General features: G+C 44.5%; 1 protein-coding gene across 3 annotated transcripts in view; it reads left to right on the forward strand.

Moving 5' to 3' along the window:
- LOC126531118 (histone acetyltransferase KAT7-like) overlaps positions 1-18539 on the forward strand; it is a 117823-nt gene that overhangs the window by 71017 nt on the left and 28267 nt on the right. For all 3 annotated transcript variants that reach the window (XM_050178520.2, XM_050178521.2, XM_050178523.2), the window contains 4 exons: positions 955-1048; positions 11158-11412; positions 12667-12756; positions 14265-14405. In XM_050178520.2, the coding sequence (XP_050034477.1) occupies positions 955-1048; positions 11158-11412; positions 12667-12756; positions 14265-14405 (580 nt within the window). The remainder of the gene's footprint in view (positions 1-954; positions 1049-11157; positions 11413-12666; positions 12757-14264; positions 14406-18539) is intronic.

Raw genomic sequence — 18539 nt, forward strand, 5'->3', positions numbered from 1 at the left:
AAGACAATGCCCGTAAAGAGGAGGGACGAAGCAAAAAAAAATAAATAAATAAATTTTTTCTTTGTGTCCCTTTAATCCTTTGAGGGTCGAATTATTTTGAAAAAAAACGTTCCCAGGTGGTCAAATTACTTTATTGCGGATCTTGAATGTACAAAATGTATGAAGTCGGGAATAAATAGTAAAAAAGAATTAGGAACAGTATTTTGGTGTCGGCATCACTCAGAACTGCAAAATGTTCAACAGTATTTCAGAGTGTGGTACTCCTTGAAACACGGGCCTACGCACAGCGCCTTATCGCAGTCTGCACACCTAAAATACGTGTCTGTTCTCCTCTTGGAGCGACGAGTTGTGTTGATGCACACATGGCATCTTCTCTGCGTGCGGCTGCCTTGGGCAGAGGTCCGAGGCACCCTTTCGCGTAAGCACATTGCCGCAGAGAGCGAGAATACCTTGCGAGCGGTGGTGATAAACAAGCTAAGAGCAGCACCAATCAAGATAGAAATCAATTTCCACCGCCCTGCAAGAGAGTGCCGACAAAGAGAAAAATGACGTTTCGCGCGCCTCCGTTGCGATCACGCGGCGAATCCGAAACCGCAAAAGGGGTGTTGCCGCAGTAGGCTCGACGCGCTGAAGCTATAAATCAATTCTGTTTATCTCCCCAAGAAGGTAGCACAAATTTCAAGCGCTTCTTGTAAGTCCTAAGAGGTGGCAGCACCTCCCAGTGAGCACGCATCATCATTATGGCGCGAAATTTCAAACGGAGGGTCAAAACCGTGCCCGTACGGTAAAGACCTTGCGGGACAGGTCCATGGTACAGGTCCAGGTACATGTACGGCAAAAACCTTCAAAGGGTTAAAGCAACTCTTTCTACTATTTTAAATATGAAAACTGTTGTCCTAGCAGGAGTTACTGCTTTCATAAAAAAATTTGGGTGCCTTTTCTTTATTGACTTAGCGATTCCGACCGTGAACCAGACCTGAGCAGCCTGGCTCCCGTGTACGACCTGGAGATGTTTCGGGAAGCCCAAGCCAAAGCAGCAGAGGAAATGGTGAGCGCAGACAACGAAAGTTTCCATGGATTGTCATGGATTGCCGTACGCGTAGAGCCTACTGCAGCTTGAGAGTGGTCAAATTTTTACTTTATACAGAGCTAGCACAAGTGACATCCTTCTGCATGTCAACATGAGAATCACAGTATTCACTATTCACGACTTTCTTTTGCTTATTTTACAGAGTAACTCAAGTCTTGCACCCATGTGCAGAATATAGCTAAGTATAGCACATCATTGCAACATGCACGAGATTCTCTTGGTCGTGTTGCGAGATAAAGTTCCTGGCCTCCTATTTTTCACAGAAGTAACAACAGCGACAATTCTTTTTCTGGACAGGCTAAGTCTTGGCTTATTTGAAAGTTTATTAAATATCTTGTATAGACAGCACACAGGCCGCATTTTTATCTTGGGAAGTTCATTGATAAAACGAGCAACTGCCTAAAGTCTGGGCAACACAGTGGAATTAAAATGGATATACTGAAGTAAATATAGAAGTTGGTTGATTATGCTCTACTCCAGTTTGTATTTTACTGCTATAACAAAACCAAAAATGCTTGATTCTATACATTATCAATTATTGCGAAGGGAATTTATTTGTTGGTTTGGCAGCTGAAAGTACAGTAAAACCTCGTTAATAATTTGGATTTCACGGGACCAAAAAGCAATATGGCCGAATTAACCAAATGTCAAATTATCTAGGATATTAATAAACAATTAACAAATGCTTGCTACGTCAACATGCTTTTATTTGCTTAATTAATCGGTAAATCCTGTTACTATTTTTTACAAAAGCAGTGTGGAAGCTGCAGTTTTCGTCATCTCGTGACTGATTAAGACTTGCAGTGATGCAGGCCTCGCGACTTCCTTCGCAGCACCGCCATGGCACGTGTTTTCATCTCAGACATGCTTTTCACACCGCACTCACGTCTATTATTTTTTAGCCAGTGGCTGGTCGCCAACAGACTATCCATCCTTCACAATGTAGCTGGTGCTCTTCATCCTCGACAGCTTTGCACTGAATTAAAGTGAAACTGTTTGCCGCAACCGCTGCGGAAAAAACCACAGCCACTATCGAAGTGGACGGCTACCTTGGGGTTCTGAAGGCACGCGGCCAATGCAGGCACCGTCGCGATGCCACCCCGTGTCCGAAGAACACAGTCAGGACGCTGTCCTTTGGGTGATCGAGGAGAGCCCATTTTATTCAGCCTCTTATAGCCTTCAGCCTTCAGCCTCTTATATAGGCTCCGCGCATCACGTGATCCACCGTGCAGACACAGACGCTGTTGGTGCTGCCTCTCTCATGTGGCGTCGCGCGTACACAGCAGAACACATAACTGATTCCAACACATCCCCCTTTTCAAGCATTTATACAATTATACATGGGGGCCGGCAGGTTGGATACACACCAACAAAGGACCGCAAAAACAAACTCACTTCATACATCACTCGTCTACACCCAGCCTGGTGGCTTTTCAAACTACTCTACCGGACCTAGTAGTCGTTACAGTCTTAGTTTGGGAATTGTTGGTGTCTGTTTCCTTTTGAGTCAGGGGCACCCAGGATTCGTTCCTTTTGTCACCTGTTCTAGCATTCGATGGAATATTACTGGGCTGTTCCTGACTATCTGGAAACTCGTAACTTCCACTGTTTATCTCATCTTTTGGGAGACGGTTGAGCATCCACCTATATCGTTGAACTTCGACCCCGTCCTCCATCTGAATACGGTATGAACGTGGTCATGGTGCTGCTCCGAACACGGTACCTTTTGTACGGAGGTCAGTCACACACACCACATCGCCTGTTTCCAGCATGGGGAGATGTTTAGATTGGTGACGTCGGTCAAAGTAGCGGCTCTGCCTCTTCCTGACCTTCCAATCATTATCCACTGCCTTTTTTGGGGAGCACTGTCATGGAGTACGGTGCTGAGGCAGCATTGGGACTCGAGTCCTCCGCCTTCTATTCATTAGGATCTCCGCTGGGCTGACTCCTAAAACACCAAACGTTGCTCTATAAGCTAGTAAGGCCAAGTAAGGGTCATTCGATTAAATTAAGTAACGGTCATTCAAATAAAGCTACTGTCCTTACTTTTCATATAGTTGTCTACTAATATGCTATCGAAATCTATGCTTCGCCTTTCGGGCGAAGCTGCGACTTTTTTATTTATCACAACTTTAGTGCATTTGAAGTAAAAATATTGTCTTTCCAAATGAGAAAAAGTTGTATTTCTGTATGAAAAAATGGAGTGCGTGGCACTATAAAGGACTTTCCTTTTTTTTTAGGTCACAGCAAACAATCGCAGCAGTGCTTTCTTTTTTTTTTTTCTGTTCTTTCTTTTACTTACGGAAAATGGGTACCGTAAAAACCGGAATATAAGTAGAACTTTTTTTCATAAAACCATTGCGAAAAGTAGACCCTCGTCTTATATACCGGACATTGGCGGAAAAACTACGGAAGTCTTGCAACAATGGGCGGATGAAGAGCCGCCTTCGCCATCGTTATCAGCAGTAGTGCGGCGCGGCGACATTTTGGCACCGCCAATTGGCGTTTACATTGTCACAAAGTTATATTGGTTAAATGCTGCTTTTTCACATTTTGTTTCAAAATGAGCGGAAGCCGACGGCAATTCACCGTCGCCTTGCCAAGAAAAAGGCGATTGAGTGCGCGTAAGCCCACGGCAACCTCGCGTCACAGCACGAATTTGGAGTATCCGAAAAGAGTATTCGGTACTGGCGGAGGCAGAAGCAGCAAACCAACAGAAAACGTCATTCCCTGGGCTGACCGCAGAACTGGAAGACAAGGTTGCGGAGTTCGTCCGAGAGCTGCGTGTAAGATCACTGCCTGTGACTGCCGAATGCATACGTTTGAAAGCGGTAGAGATCGCGCACGCCTCTGGACTGGGCAGCGAGAAGCACTCGTCATCCGACTCTAGTTCAGACGACTTTTATCAAAGGCGTTGCTCTGATTCGGAGTAGCGCTTGTGCACTTCGTGCCCTTCTGTTTACTGTACATCCAGCCAATTTTTAACAGTATTGCGCGACCATCGATCCGCGTGTTTGTCAGCACCTTATCATCACGGCACAGGGTGGCGAAATAGCGAAAGTAAGCGCACGTGTACACATGCGCGTATCTCGTTTGTTTCACCGCTCAGCGCCTTTAATAAGGTGCTGACAAGCACCCGGGTCGATGGTCGCGCGATACTGTTAAAAATTGGCCGGGTGCACATGCAAGCAGCATTTAAATAAATACTGTCACCATTGTGCATGAGTCGCATTTGTTTCAAGATATGGGTGTCTTTCGGTACGTTTGCCATTGAAAAAGATTTTTTTTTTTTTTCATATTTAGAATTCGTTAGTTGGGGGATCGACCTATATTCTGGTCCGACGTATAGTCTGGTTTTTACGGTACGCATTACAATTGAGGGCGTGTTAGAATTGGGTAAATACGGTAACCAACGTGCGGCCAAATACCTCCGAATTAACGAGTTTGATTGTTCTAAACAATGCATACACCGGCAGGGACCAGAGGACAAGTCCAAATTACCCAATATAACAAGGGTGAAATTAACGAGGTTTTACTGTGCATATATTCCAGTAGCAAACATTTCAAACGCTCAAGAGCAAATTAATATAGCACTGTCTGGATGTGCGTGTGCATTTTGGCCAATGGTTTAGCTTGGCTGATCTGTAGCCGGCTAGCCAAGGCACCAATCTCATGGGGTCACACCAATCACACAGTCCCATATTGACGAGGCAAAGCCTGTTTGTAGTTTAGCTTTGTTCAGGGTCATATAGAGTCAAAATCCGCGATAATGAAATCCCACGACAACAAAATTTTTCTGACAACAAAGTATTTTCGTATCCCCGGTGAACCCCCATAAAATTCAATGCATTCAATGCACCTCTCGACAACAAAATGTTGCTGTACTAAAATCACACATCAATGAAATTTGCCATAACATAACCCTGCATATTACCTACTAGCGCAAGGCTAGCAGGCTCCAAAATGTGCTCAAATGCGATTGCTTTGCACTAAAATTGCATAAAATGCCATCACATTACACTTACGTGGGTGCTGCCATTTTTGTTTACAAAAACAACCTAGCGCCGGAGGCGATCGCGTGCGCTGGAAGCACTACATGGCCGCCATCTTCTTTATTAATTGCTTGTTTGAAGCAGCGTGCATGTTGCTACCGAAATGCGACGACGGTTTTTGCACACTTAGTGCGGTGCATAATGTGCATCTCGGTGAGAAACATGCAGCAAAAACAAGGAAATCCACATCGCATCAACGTGGAATTGCTTATCGCTGTTGAGATGGAGGTCGCAGCATGGAGTGCCACATATCGGACTGTGATTGAGTGATCCTCCAGAATATGCATCCCTTGCTTCAAGAATGTTGGTTTTGGTGCTACCTGACAGGCATTGCGTGTGGATTCATCGCTGGACGTAAGTTTGCATGAAGGGGCCGTCATCTCGATCGAGTGCCTTCATGTCTACGAAATAGGCTCCTTTTTGCACTTGGCGCCAGACGCATCAGCACCTATGGGTGGCAGCATGCGCTGAAGAAATGCTACTGCATGTATGGAGCGCTGTTGTTCTGCGTCCGGTGCCGAGTTATGCAAAATCTCGCAAAAGTTATATCTCAGAAAGCAATTGGCCGACAATACTGCTCTACAGCAGTGCTGCCACTGCTGATCGACGCATGCAGTGCACTTTCTACTGCCAGCAGTGCGGTTCTATATTCTCAAGCAAAGCTTGCCACAGTAGGCTAATAGAATTTTGACAGTAAAGTTTCGTTCTGCGACATATTACCTGTCTGTGCTGTCTCATTTCCTAATAGCAAAATTCATGCGAAAGCGAATTTTTTCACGTTCCCCGTCGATTTCATTATTGCGAAGTTCAACTGTATTGGCACGGCAAGCTGCTGAAGGGTCATCAAAATTATAAGAGAACCTTTGCTAGCTCATCGGAAGCATCACAAATGGTTGGATTTCTTTCACATAGACCGAACCAAATTTTATTTTTTTTCGCCGATATTGTCATGTATACTTATAATGAATATCAGATGTAACGAAATTTTTGTGTCTGACGAGACTTTTATTATAACAGACTTCATCTGTAGTCTGTGTCTGTTCTTGTCCCTTGGGATTTTCTTTGGGGTAATACAGTCGAACCTCATTAATTCAAACATGTTTAATTCGAACTTTCAGTTTATTCGAACTGGCGCCATGGTCCTATCAAACTTATCTGTATTCCAATGGGTGCCCGATATTTCCAACGCACAAGCATTTGCAATAGTTAAGTAGACCATACCGCGTTCCAGTAATGCTCACAGCAGCGCGCCAAATCACGCAGTAGCGCCTCCGACCAGCATTGCTCTGACCCCGCCATAGAGGAAAGACTTAGAAGAAACCCCTTACTGCTGTGCGCAAAAGAAAAATAAAAACATGGTGGAAATTTCACCCACTCTCGGATGGCAAGGTCGCCGTTTCCGCATCGCACCATAATGCTCCAGCCACAATAGCAGCAAAATGCGTGCCGTGGGAGGGATTGGTCCTGAGCCGATTTTTCGTGGCTCGCCGTGGCAGCAAGCGAGCAGCGAGCGGAGGAGATTAATAAGAGTGGCCCCTAAAGTGACATATGCATGAGAAACTGATATCACACGGACCGACCCGACTGCTCTATTCGTACTTGCATCTGGTTCAGCTGGATCGCTTGTTTCACACTATCGTCTGCTCACGTCAGCTGTCGCTCGCACTTGTTTTGGTTGGCTGGTTTGGTCTCATTCGCGCTTGTTTTTTCAACAATGATGAGTCTAAACTGAAACGTCCCAATAGAAAGGTTCTTAAGTGCCATATCCGATTCTGTATGACCAGACAGACCCTGAATACAAGTATGCGAAGGTGACACCTAGTAGCTCATTCTCCTTGTCTTTTGAACACGGTGACGCTGCAACAGAAGGGAGCAAGCCAACATGATTATGATCAGCGGCAACAACTTAATCATCTTGATAAGACATGACTCACATTAAGAATGCAGGACGAAGAAGGTAAACACAGCGTCAATCTATCAGCAGACGAAGGAAAAAACACGCGAGCACGCAGAGAGAAGCAGCAGCAGAGACCCAGTCCGGCCTCGGAAACTCCGCTGCTTCGGTGGTGGTAGGTGGCAAAGGTACCATATTTACTTGCATAATGATCGCACTATTTTGTGAAAGAAAATTGATGCAAATTCAAGGGTGTGATCATTACGCGGGTTAAATTTCCCACGAAAAGAAACATTTTCTTTTTTCATCCTGCATTTGCTGCGGGATGACAAGGAGGCGGCTGCCGCTGTCAGTGCAGGACACCAAAACAAAAATGGCGGCCGGCAGAGCAAGCCGAACGCACCGAACATGATTATTTTTCTTCTCGTGAGTACATTACGCGCATTGAAACAGTCTCTTCTGTATCAGTAATGAATAATGTTGTTAATATCAGCAAGTTTGCGACAATAACGTAGCCATGTCCACTTTGAGGGGACAGAAACGGAGATGGGCGCGCTTAGCTGCCAATGAGATGCTGCAGAAACTGCGCCATTGGTCTTCACTGCTATCCTAATACGGCATGTTTCCGCTAAGGGTGGGCGAATATCTTAGCTGCGTTTTAAGCGTCAGCATATGAATAGGGTACACTTCTAACATATCAGTGTAAACGTTGCCGCTCGCGATTTGTTGCATGCCCACGAGTGCAGACGAAAAGAATGAAAAGGCGCCCTTTGTGTTGTTGTTCACCAAAACTATTATGAAGCCTACAAATAATAAAGCCGAGGTAAGTTTGGTTGTAGCTTTTTTTTCATGGAAGTGCAGAAAGTGATGAAAGGAATGAAATGAGGCATCTGATTAAGAATGTTGGGTGCGTGCAGACCGCTCGGTATGTCTTCAAGAGTCGTTCACATAGCATTCAACAGATGCTAAGCGCAATAATCATTAGCTAGACTTGGAACACGACATAGCGCTGCGACAAGTTCAGGGTGCGTTCATTACACGGGAAAGAAAAAAAAATCTAATTTTGATGACAAAATTCAGGGGTGCGATCATTACGCAAGTGCGATCATTATGCGAGTAAATATGGTAATTGGCGCCATCCAGGGAGCTGGTGGGAAAGCATATCCGCTTCCCTCCCGCCCTTCCTCACAGCTACGCTCCCTCGCCCTCCCTCTCAACTCCCTCTTAACTCCCTCATCTTCGATGGCCTCCGCGTGTGCCACCCACGCTGGCGCCAGCTTAGCCCGCTCCTTGAAGTTCGTTTTCTGTCATTATTGGGAACCTAGCGTTGGGTGGCGTGGGCAATTTCGTGGCCCTCGCTCGCTGTGTGCTTGCACGCCGCAATATTTCATGACTCGCACCGTTTATGCATCATACTATTCAAAAACAAGTCCTTCTTTTAATTCGAACAGATTTTCTGGCCCCTTCGAGTTTGAATTATCAAGATTCGACTGTTCCAAGTAGAGAAGTTAGCTGGTGTGCACAAAAGATATCTTGGCGTGACTAGGAAATATAGGTTTGTCGGCACATAATCTGTGGTAAGTTATAAAGCAGCACATCCCTTTTTCTGCGGAACGCATCTTTTCCAGCACAGCCATGGCATCGAATTGCAGTCAGCACAGCTGAGCGCATATGCCACCTGCGTGCCCTGTCTTAGAGGTAGTCTGCTGCGTGTGCAAAAAGTAGGCATACCAAGTTGACGTGGCATCATATGCACTGTCTTCCTGCATGTTTAGTACTGGAGGTTGCATAATCACTAGTTTCGGCAACACATTGAAGTGAGAGGAAGACAAAACACTCGCTCTCCACTGCCAGCGCTTTTCATGATAATGTCATCCCACTGTGGGCGACACAATCACAGGGGCAGCGAAGTGGATGCGAAAGCGCGGTTGGCTTCGCTTCGTACCCGTTAATTTCAAGACGTCATCGACAAGGCATGAAACTGCATCTTTTGTCGCCGGCTCGCAAATGCGACAAAATGAATTGTTTACTGATTCAAATATCAGGGTGTCTACCAACCGGGAAAACCGGGAATTCTCAGGGAATTTGAACAGTCTGGAAAAACTCAGGGAAAACTCAGGGAATTTGTGCTTCTATCAGGGAAAATTAGCTGTAACTTTATTGAAAGGGAACGAAAGTCGTGTTAATGCTGGCTTCAGTAACAGAGGAATCGCAACGAATCGTCATTGACTCCGTGTCATCGGCACGATGTATTGCCAGAGTAGTTAACGACCGATTTTCTAGACGCCCGATTTTTCGGACATGCCCGATAATTTGCACGGTTTTGCGGCACCACCACGTACTCCATATAGTCAATGTATATTGCCCTGACTGCAGGTCTGAAATGGCATTAATCAAAGCCGCCACCGCCGCTATTTTGATTATCTCGCCGCCTCGAACCGGCACTCTCGCAGGCAGATCCGCTGGCAGCCGTAACCACCACCGCAGCAACGTTAGGCCTAGCTGCTTCTATGTTCGCTATTAAGCTTCTTGCCGTGCGGTGCCGTGTTTTTCATTGAAAGAATTCGCCGCTATCACCAATGGCACCGACTCCGCCTTTGTAATCCTCGCGATTGGCTTTGAAGCTCGCAGAGCACAGCGCGTTGCGTAATGCCAGTTTCCGAAAGTTAGCTTCGCCTCAATACACTTGTGTTAGGCGGTGAAGCATAACAAGCGTGGGAAGGGGGCAATTGTCACGGGACACAGTATGTATCCCTTAATTACACATGCGTGCACCCCGTATCCTGTCACAGTACAAGCCCTGATATGCCTAATAAACGTACTGGCAGGCCTTCAGAGCTTTTTCAGATGTGCCTGTGGTAATTTTATCCCTTAAAGGCAGTTAAAGACATGCATTAATGTTTTTCAGACTGCCCGTTTTTTTTTTTTCAATTTTTTTTGCGGCCCCTCGGAAGTCCGAAAAATCAAATGTTGACTGTACAACTGACCAAAAGGATGCTTCAGATGATCCATGTGGTGAAAGCGTGTTAAAGGAGGATGAGAACAGAAAGGACCGACGCACTGAGGAATTAACGGGAAAGGAAGGGTGCCGCCGCCTTTTTGAAGGAGCTTGAGCTAAAAAAACTAAGTGTTGGCTGACGCTGAGACACAGGTGTCCCTCATCCAAACCAAAATAAATTGTTTAAGCAGTGAAACCCAACACTGAGATGTTGTGTACGGGCTGAGAGTATGTCAGGGCAGTTGAGGTTGACTTCCCAGCTGCTGAGAGAGAACCTTAGTTGTGACAAAGTTCAGGACCTCATACAGATGAGCTTGCTATCAGTTGATAGAAATAGCTGATATTAAAAAAATATTTACTTATGCATGCATTTCCTTTTCATTCGTATTTGAAAATGTTCGACTCAATTTGGAATGGGCTTTACCATTTCTTTCGCTGTGCATTTTACTAACAGCTTCCTTCTGTTTTCTTTTTAAATAAAATAGATATTACTCCTTACTATTCAAACTGGATTAAGTCATTTTTTTGTTTCAGCATGCTTACTAGAGAGTGACAGCATCGGGCAACGTGGTGTCAGCCTGTCTTGACATAAAACAAAGTTCTGGCTCGTTCAGGGAATTTCGCAAAGGTGCTCAGGGAAAACCTGGAAAACTCAGGGAATTTGGAAATGTCAACTTGGTAGACACCCTGAATATACTTTTCTTGATTGCCTAGTCATTCAGAAAGATTTGTGGGCCGTTCCGCATCAAAAGAATCTTATCAGCAACTGTACTTACTAGCATAAAAGGTTGAATTTCGATATAACGGAGAAAATTGCAGATTTTAGTGACATTGTTGTATCAAGGTTTAACTGCATAAGCTCACGAAATTGCTGCTGCACAGGCTAAATAGGGTAAACATGCATGTCTCATACACAGTTTTTGTATGACACTATTATGGCAAGCCTGAATAATCTTAGGTACTGCTGAAAACATACTTTTCAATGGCGCAGGATGGCTAGCATAGTTTGCAAATGTTGATGGCCATTGAAAACGAGCGCAATGCACAGGATGTATGTTAGTTGTAGTTGAAAGAAAGCTAGACGTCGGAAAGGCTGCAACAGCTGTGTATGTTTAACTCACAGGAGCATCAGCGAGTGACATCTCTGGTGTCATCCCCTCCCTCGCGTTCATCCACTGGTGGTCACAGTGGGAACCATAGGCACCACAACCACCACCACCAGCAGCAGGGCATTCGGGTGCTGGAGATGGGCCGGTATGAGATGGACGTCTGGTACAGCTCCCCTTATCCGGAGGAGTACCAGGCGCTACCCAAATTGTACCTGTGCCAGTTCTGCCTCAAGTACATGGGCAGCCCTACCATCCTGCGACGGCACACTGTGAGTTTCCACACTGTCCCTTTGGGCTTAAGTAGATTGACTTTATAGCAGCAAAGGTTGCATCTAGGCTACGAGGAATACTACAGTGAACACTTCTAGATTAACCTCAATTGCCTTCAAAACTGCTGTGCCACGTAAGAAAAAATTTCAGTTGTCAATTTTCAAGATCAAAATGTGTCATTAAAACACAAGGTGTCATGTGACTGTGGCACGTGAAATGTTGGGGTTATTTCTATGCTGATACCAACACTTTAAGCTGCCTTAATTGCTGCTCATATTGTTTTTGTCTTAATTTCCAAGTACGCATTATTGGCTGCTTTGAATATGATGGCTTAGCTTTGCCTTTCCATTGCATCTCTTTTAAGGCGAAAGGCTTTCTAGGCTCATGGTGAAGCTTGTGTCAGCAGACCTGACCGCCGGAGTGTCCGCCAAAGCATCATCATGCCATATGAAGACAGAATAAAGAATGAAATGTGATTGATAGGGCAGTTAGTGAATGATAACATTATAATAGAGATTGGTAGAGGTTAATAATGATTAGTGATGACTAATAATGACTACTAATGACTCTGAAATGACCAATATGTCAATGACGGCTTGTAATGAACCACAATTGATTAGAGATGACTAGAAATGCTTACTAGTGAGCAATAATGACTAATAATGACTTGTAATGACTAGTAATGACCAATATATCTAACGACAACTTGTAATGACTACAATTGGTTAGAAATGACTAAATATGCTTAGTAATGACTAATAATGACTGAAATGACTTGTTATGACTACTAATGACTACGAAAGGACCAATATGTCTAGGCTTGTAATGACCACAATTGATTACAAGTGACTAAATATGCTTACTAGTTAGCAGTAATGACTAATAATGACTGAAATGACTTGTAATGATTAGTAATGACTATGAAATGACCAATATGTCTAACGACAACTTGTAACGGCTACAATGCATTAGAAATGACTAAAAATGCTTAGTAATGACTAATAATGACTGAAATGACTTGTTAGGACTACTAATGGCTGATATGATCAACATGTCTAATGACAGCTTGTAACGACCACAATTGATTACAAATTACTAAATATGCTTAGTAGTGAGCAGTAATGACTCAAAGAAAGAAGAGAAAGAGAAAAGGCAAAGAGAAAGAGGCAAATGATAAGAGGAGGAAGAGTAGGCTTTCGCCATTCACCTCTTGTAAGAGATCCTGTAATTTTTTATTTATTAATTTTTTTCAGGCGAAATGTGTGTGGCGGCACCCACCAGGTGATGAAATCTACCGCAAGGGCAACATTTCTTTTTTTGAGGTGGATGGTGTCAAGAACAAGGTGTGTTTTCGTTTCATACACTGCTTATAACCTGTTTTTCTATGCAGCCTATATTTCTAGTCAGATCCGGTGAAAAAAAAAAAGAAAAAGAAAAATATGCACGTCTAACTTGAGTATAAGGCCGAACACCAATGTTCAGATCTTTATAATATCAAGGCAGCACCATTGCTGGCTCAGAGTGGCGCACCAGATGTAATATTGTTTTGTGGGTTTAGTCAGTGCTTCTGCTATTGCTCTCTGTTGAAGTGAAGTACAGCAACATTCATGTGTAGATTCTACCTTTCTTTGCAGCTTCATTGTAGTGCAGAATAAATAGCTGTGGCGCTCCACCTGAAGGCAAAATAGTTGTGTTGTTGGGAACCCACATACAACAAACTTAATAATACCACATAAAGAAGTCATGCCACCGTTAACACTAGCTTGTGTGCCATGCAGTGCCAACTGAAACTGCTGCTTTTGTCTCTGGCAATGAGGTAGACACTGCTGTAGTAATGTGCCAAGTAACAATCTTCTTGCAAGCAACTATAGTATCTCATGATTTGTACTTTAGGTGTAGCACGTAAAGACCGATACAGCGTTTCCTCCCATACGATTATATCATGCAATACAGGTCTGAAACATGCACGAGATGAGCGCACATTGGCTGTCAAACACTGCATAAATGCAGAAATTTGCATTGAAACACTGTTGTGATATCATGTGTAGTAGTTTCAGGGACGGTGAGTGGAGCCAACTTGGGATTAATTGTAAGCTTGTAATTTTGCTTTGTGGTGCCTGCAGCTTGGCTGCTTTCATACATATTAAAGGGGCCCTAAAAGACTTTTTTGAACATAGTAAAAAAAAAAAAATTTTGCTGATCTGTTAACGAGGCTCTTGTGAACATGTGAGTCAAATATTATTGCATTGCATGCAGCAGGAAATTTCTAATCTCATGTAGAAAGCAATGAACAGTCGCTTGCTCTCGCATCTGCAATGTCGTCATCGAAAGCAGTCAATCCACCAATGCTATGCTGATTTTGTGATCATGAGAACAGTCTCAGTAATACATAATTGCCAATTTTAAGTTAAAGAAGTGAAAAATATGTGTCTGCAATCTCAAAAATAACAGAAAGAAATATTTTCGTCTTTACACTGTGCCTAGCTACTTGTGACCTTCAAGTTGGCAGCGGTGTGCTGCGTAGCATAGCCTACTGGACCCACCGCGACACTCAACATTTAGCCGGAGCTTTGCTCTCTTGCCCTCTCCACTGTGTAGCTTCTAGTGCGCTAGCGAAGACACAAAGAGAAAGCCGGATATCAGTGCGTTAACTACACTTGTAGTGGAAGGATCCAAAATAATTTTGCGCAATGAGATTCGTGGGTTGGCATGCTCCAACATTGAGGCCATTCTATGATTAATTAGAAAAATGTGTCAGGGTCCCTTCAAGTGCATATTTTTGAGTGGCTAAAGTGAGCTGCATTTTACCTCGCTTGTTTTCCTGATATCCTGCCTGCTTCCTATATTCTAGGCTTACTGTCAGAACCTGTGCCTGCTTGCCAAGCTCTTTCTCGACCACAAGACCCTCTACTTTGATGTTGAGCCTTTCCTTTTTTATGTGATGACCGATGCCGATGCTGAAGGATGTCACATCGTTGGATACTTCTCCAAGGCAAGCATTGCATTATTGCATTGGTATCTCTCGTCATGTGCATTTTTATATGGTACAGTTGTTGTCTTTGCTTCAGCACTGTTAGAGCTAAGTTGTTGCCGTCTTCCTCTCCCTTCTTTCACTGTTATAACCGGAAACGCTTGTGCTAACCTTGTGTTTGCACTGACTTATCAGCTGGCTTGTACTTCAAAGTACCTAGTGTGGTTGGTCACTTGAAAGTCCAGGGTTCTTTGTTTTACGAAAAATCGGCTAAAAATTGTTTTATGCATATCGTATCAACTTGTTCGTAGGTTGTTCGAAGTTATTTAAGATTGCACCATTTGAAATTTCAGGCCATTAAAATGATTAATTTACTGGGAAACCCAGACTGCATGCCATGCTGCTTGTTATCAAGACAGAAGAATTATCGCAATTATCGCAATAGGTTTGGCAGCGATAACTGTGAATGCGGTGTGCGACTACCTGGACGGAGATTTGCTGGTACGGGAATAAGAAACTGCACGGCGTCGTTTTCGCATGAGATGAGCAGCTATATACTGTTCTGAATCGTGCGCGCCTTGCGCATTTTCTTGTTTACTGAGATCTAGCAGCTGCAAAACGTATACAGTCGCAGTCTGCAGCAGGGAACAGCAGCGCATTTCTGTTATCACCTATGAAACGCATGCGCTACCCTTTCGACGACACCATGCGCTCGCTGTCAAACAGTTAGGCGAAGATGCTTATCGCAATAAGATTGGTGGTGATAGCTGTGAACGCTGCATACGACGACCCCAGAGAAGATTTGCTGGTACAGAAATGAGAAACTGAGTGCGCACTGGCATTTTTACGTGAGACGGGCAGGGGAGTACAGCGGTGAAGCTGCCGCGGCAGGCACCTATATACCGTTCTTGATCACATGCTCCTCGTGCATTTTCTTGTTTATATGGGAGCTAGCGGCCGGAAAACGCATTACCTGTGCAATTGCAGTTTGGTGACGAACGTTGGTACCAAAAAATTGTGTTTTCCGGGAGCATATGAACCGGTAAAAAATGAGTGTAACTCTATTGGGTCATTTTTTGTGTTCTCGATTGTAAATGTTGGCGCTGGGAAAACGTACGTAAAGGAATGTATCAACGAGGCTCTACTTGAAGCTTCACACAAAGTATTTACTTCTTTGCCTGTTCCTGATTGGCAGCTGCGTGCTTAAGGGGGGAGGTTACACTTGAAATACTACTTGTTTATTTGTGGACAGATCTGAACGAAATTTTTACACTTGGTGTATTTTAATATGCAGATTCTAAAAATATAATTAATTTTGCCATAGGATAAGTAGTTTCTGATATACTCTAAAAGCATTGTATAAGCTGGGTCCTTTGTTTTGAGAAAAATTAGCATCTAAACAGAAAACCCTAACACAGTAATTTGAGTATAAAGACTATCTAGAATGTTCAGTGAGTGTCATGAGGTATTAATTAATGTTCTAGGCTAATCTGAGCAAGAGTTAGAGCTCATCAAAGTTGTGAGAAAAAAATGCCATCTTGACATGTCAAGCATGGGACCCATTTCAAAAACTTTTTGAGAAGAGTACTGCTTTGAAAAAGTGCATAATGCTTACTGCATACATTTATCTTTCTGGCAAAGAAAAAATTATGCCGATAGCTGAAATAGGACAGAAGCTATTTTACCTCCAAATTGGAAGTCTGATAGAATTGTTGTTTTGAGAAATCAAGGAAAAACATTCTGCAACATCTTTATTGAGAACGTACCAATAAAATCTCAAGGAAATTTACCAGGGGCATAAACTGGATGCATCCTATCTTTATGCCGCTTTTTGGCCAGCTTCCTTGCGCTCAAAGAGGCTTCTTGTTGGAGTTAGCACTTCGATGGCCGTCTTTCATTCTTTGCTCGCTGAGATGCAGTGCCAGGAATATTCATGTGTAGCTGCTGTAGAATTGCAGTGGACGCAAGCAGGTTCCCAGTGTTGAAGCGTAGGACAGGTTCCCCAACAGCAGCTTGCACGGCAAAGAAAGATGCATGCTGTTCCTTTGAGACACTCCAAGTCACTGAGTGAAGGCTCTCATTCGAATTCTGTCTTGCCTCGCTGGCATCTCTAGAGCAGGGTTTTTTCAGATAGCCGCGTATATACAGGTAGCATTGCTTCTGCCACATGTTCTGGCAAGTTGTAGTGGTGCCTAGGTTCAGGCTCTCCCTTTGCTCTCGCAGCATTGTGACGACAGAACATTGTCAGAACATTGCTGAGAGACTTTCTAGCCGCACCCGGGACACAGCACGATTCCAAGGAACTCTCGTACGACGGATGAATCCACGATTGCAAATTCACTTCCGCTGTCATTGACATCCTCTGTTGTGTCGACACCCAGCAGCTTGAACTTTCGTTCCATTGCAGATTGCGATGCCAGGCACGTTTTCCGGCGCTCGCTGTGCACTCGCTACTTTCTTCAGTCATGAAGGAACCGGCGCCTGCATGATCTGTGCCAACACGCGTGGCGTGGGCGGACGAAGTGTTGACGCTAGACGTGCCGGTTTTCAGCTCGGAACTCGATCCGGTAGAGTTTCCAGGCAGACCAGCAACCGGCAACTCCGCGAGTATGACAGGCCTAGCCACCTTCCGTCGCGCATTCCACAGCCGCTTGACGCGTAGTAGCCTTGAGACGACAATCTTTTCCAGCCATTCGGGCAACGAAATGAACACCTTATCAAACGTCGTCGCGAAGCAAGCGGCTGAACAAATGTAGACAACATAGGCAGCGGCGCGATGAAACCAGAAATAAAGAACGTAGCGAAACGCGAGAGTGGTCGAGCGCCATACCAATAGGAGCGAGGCGCGCGGGGGGTGTGCGCGCTTTGGCCAATCGGCGGCACGGACGCATCCTTCAGAAATGAAGCGATAGCGTCGGTTTCCCTTCACCGACACCATTTTGAACTGGCACAAAATGCGCTCAAAGAAAACAGCTTCAAAACAAGTGCAAGATGGCGGCCATTGGCCACCGCGTTCGCAAATGGCGACGGCGCGAAGTTTGAACATTTTTGACCAAATTTTGCTGATTTCGCGTTCACCCTGGCCCCTTTAAGCGCGATTTTTTATTATTTTCCGATTAGATTTAGCTTCTAGATTTCGCGGAGGGATTCTTGAATGTATAAACGTAGCGAAAATGCACTTTCCCGAAAATCAACTTTTTTTTAATTTTTTGCCGTTTCAAGACCTGCGTCCCCCCTTAACCATGGTGTCCTCAACATAGCCTAAAAGATCAACAGGCGATAGGCCAGGGCCTTCAATTGTGCTGCAGTAGCAGCATAGAAGGGCCAAAGCATCTACAGCCTGAAGTTGGGAGCGGGGCAACATCAGTGTTTGCAGGATCAACCTCAGCAGCATCTTCGTTTGGCCGCTACTTCCACTGCGATCTCCACGTCCGTCAATCGAAGCATTTTGAAACACTGTCAAAAACAAAGTATGGAGTGGTGCCTGCCAAGGCAGCTGTGAGTGCGCGTCGTGGATACAAACCGCCATTCCTTGCGAGGCACGCCATGAGCAGAGCGCCGCTCTGAGGAGGAGTCAGTGCGGTAAATGCAATGCGTCGTCGATGTTGTTGAACTACCCCAAGCCACCACGTGCGTGCACGGCTACGTTCAAATGGTGCCCTTGGCACGATCTATGTCTGCAGCTATAATGCGCAGCAGCCAAGAACGCCTATCGCGCCACTTCAATCTTCAAGGGTGTTGCATGAAAGCTCACCGCCTGTCAACAGAGTGCACATGGTCAGGGTGGCAGAGTTCGACATATACATTTTATGTTCAGCTTCCTCGAAATAAAAAATTAAAAATACATGGGATTTTCCAGGTGATACAGAAAGTGTTCGATATACACAATAATGCAATATATTCATGTTTGATATATCGAGGTTTGACTGTACACAGGGTGTCTACCAACCGGGAAAACCGGGAAAATTGAGAATTCTCAGGGATTTGAGTAGTCTCGAAAAACTCAGGGAAAACTCAGGGAATTTGTGCCTCTATCAGGGAAAATTGGCTGTAATTTTATTGAAAGGGTTGAAAGTGACGGTAATGCTGGCTCGAGCAAGACAGGAATCGTAATTAATAATCTGTGACGTCCTGTCGTCGGCTGGAGGAGTTGCC

The sequence above is a fragment of the Dermacentor andersoni genome, chromosome 5 (assembly GCF_023375885.2).
Source record: "Dermacentor andersoni chromosome 5, qqDerAnde1_hic_scaffold, whole genome shotgun sequence".
Classification (NCBI taxonomy): domain Eukaryota; kingdom Metazoa; phylum Arthropoda; class Arachnida; order Ixodida; family Ixodidae; genus Dermacentor; species Dermacentor andersoni.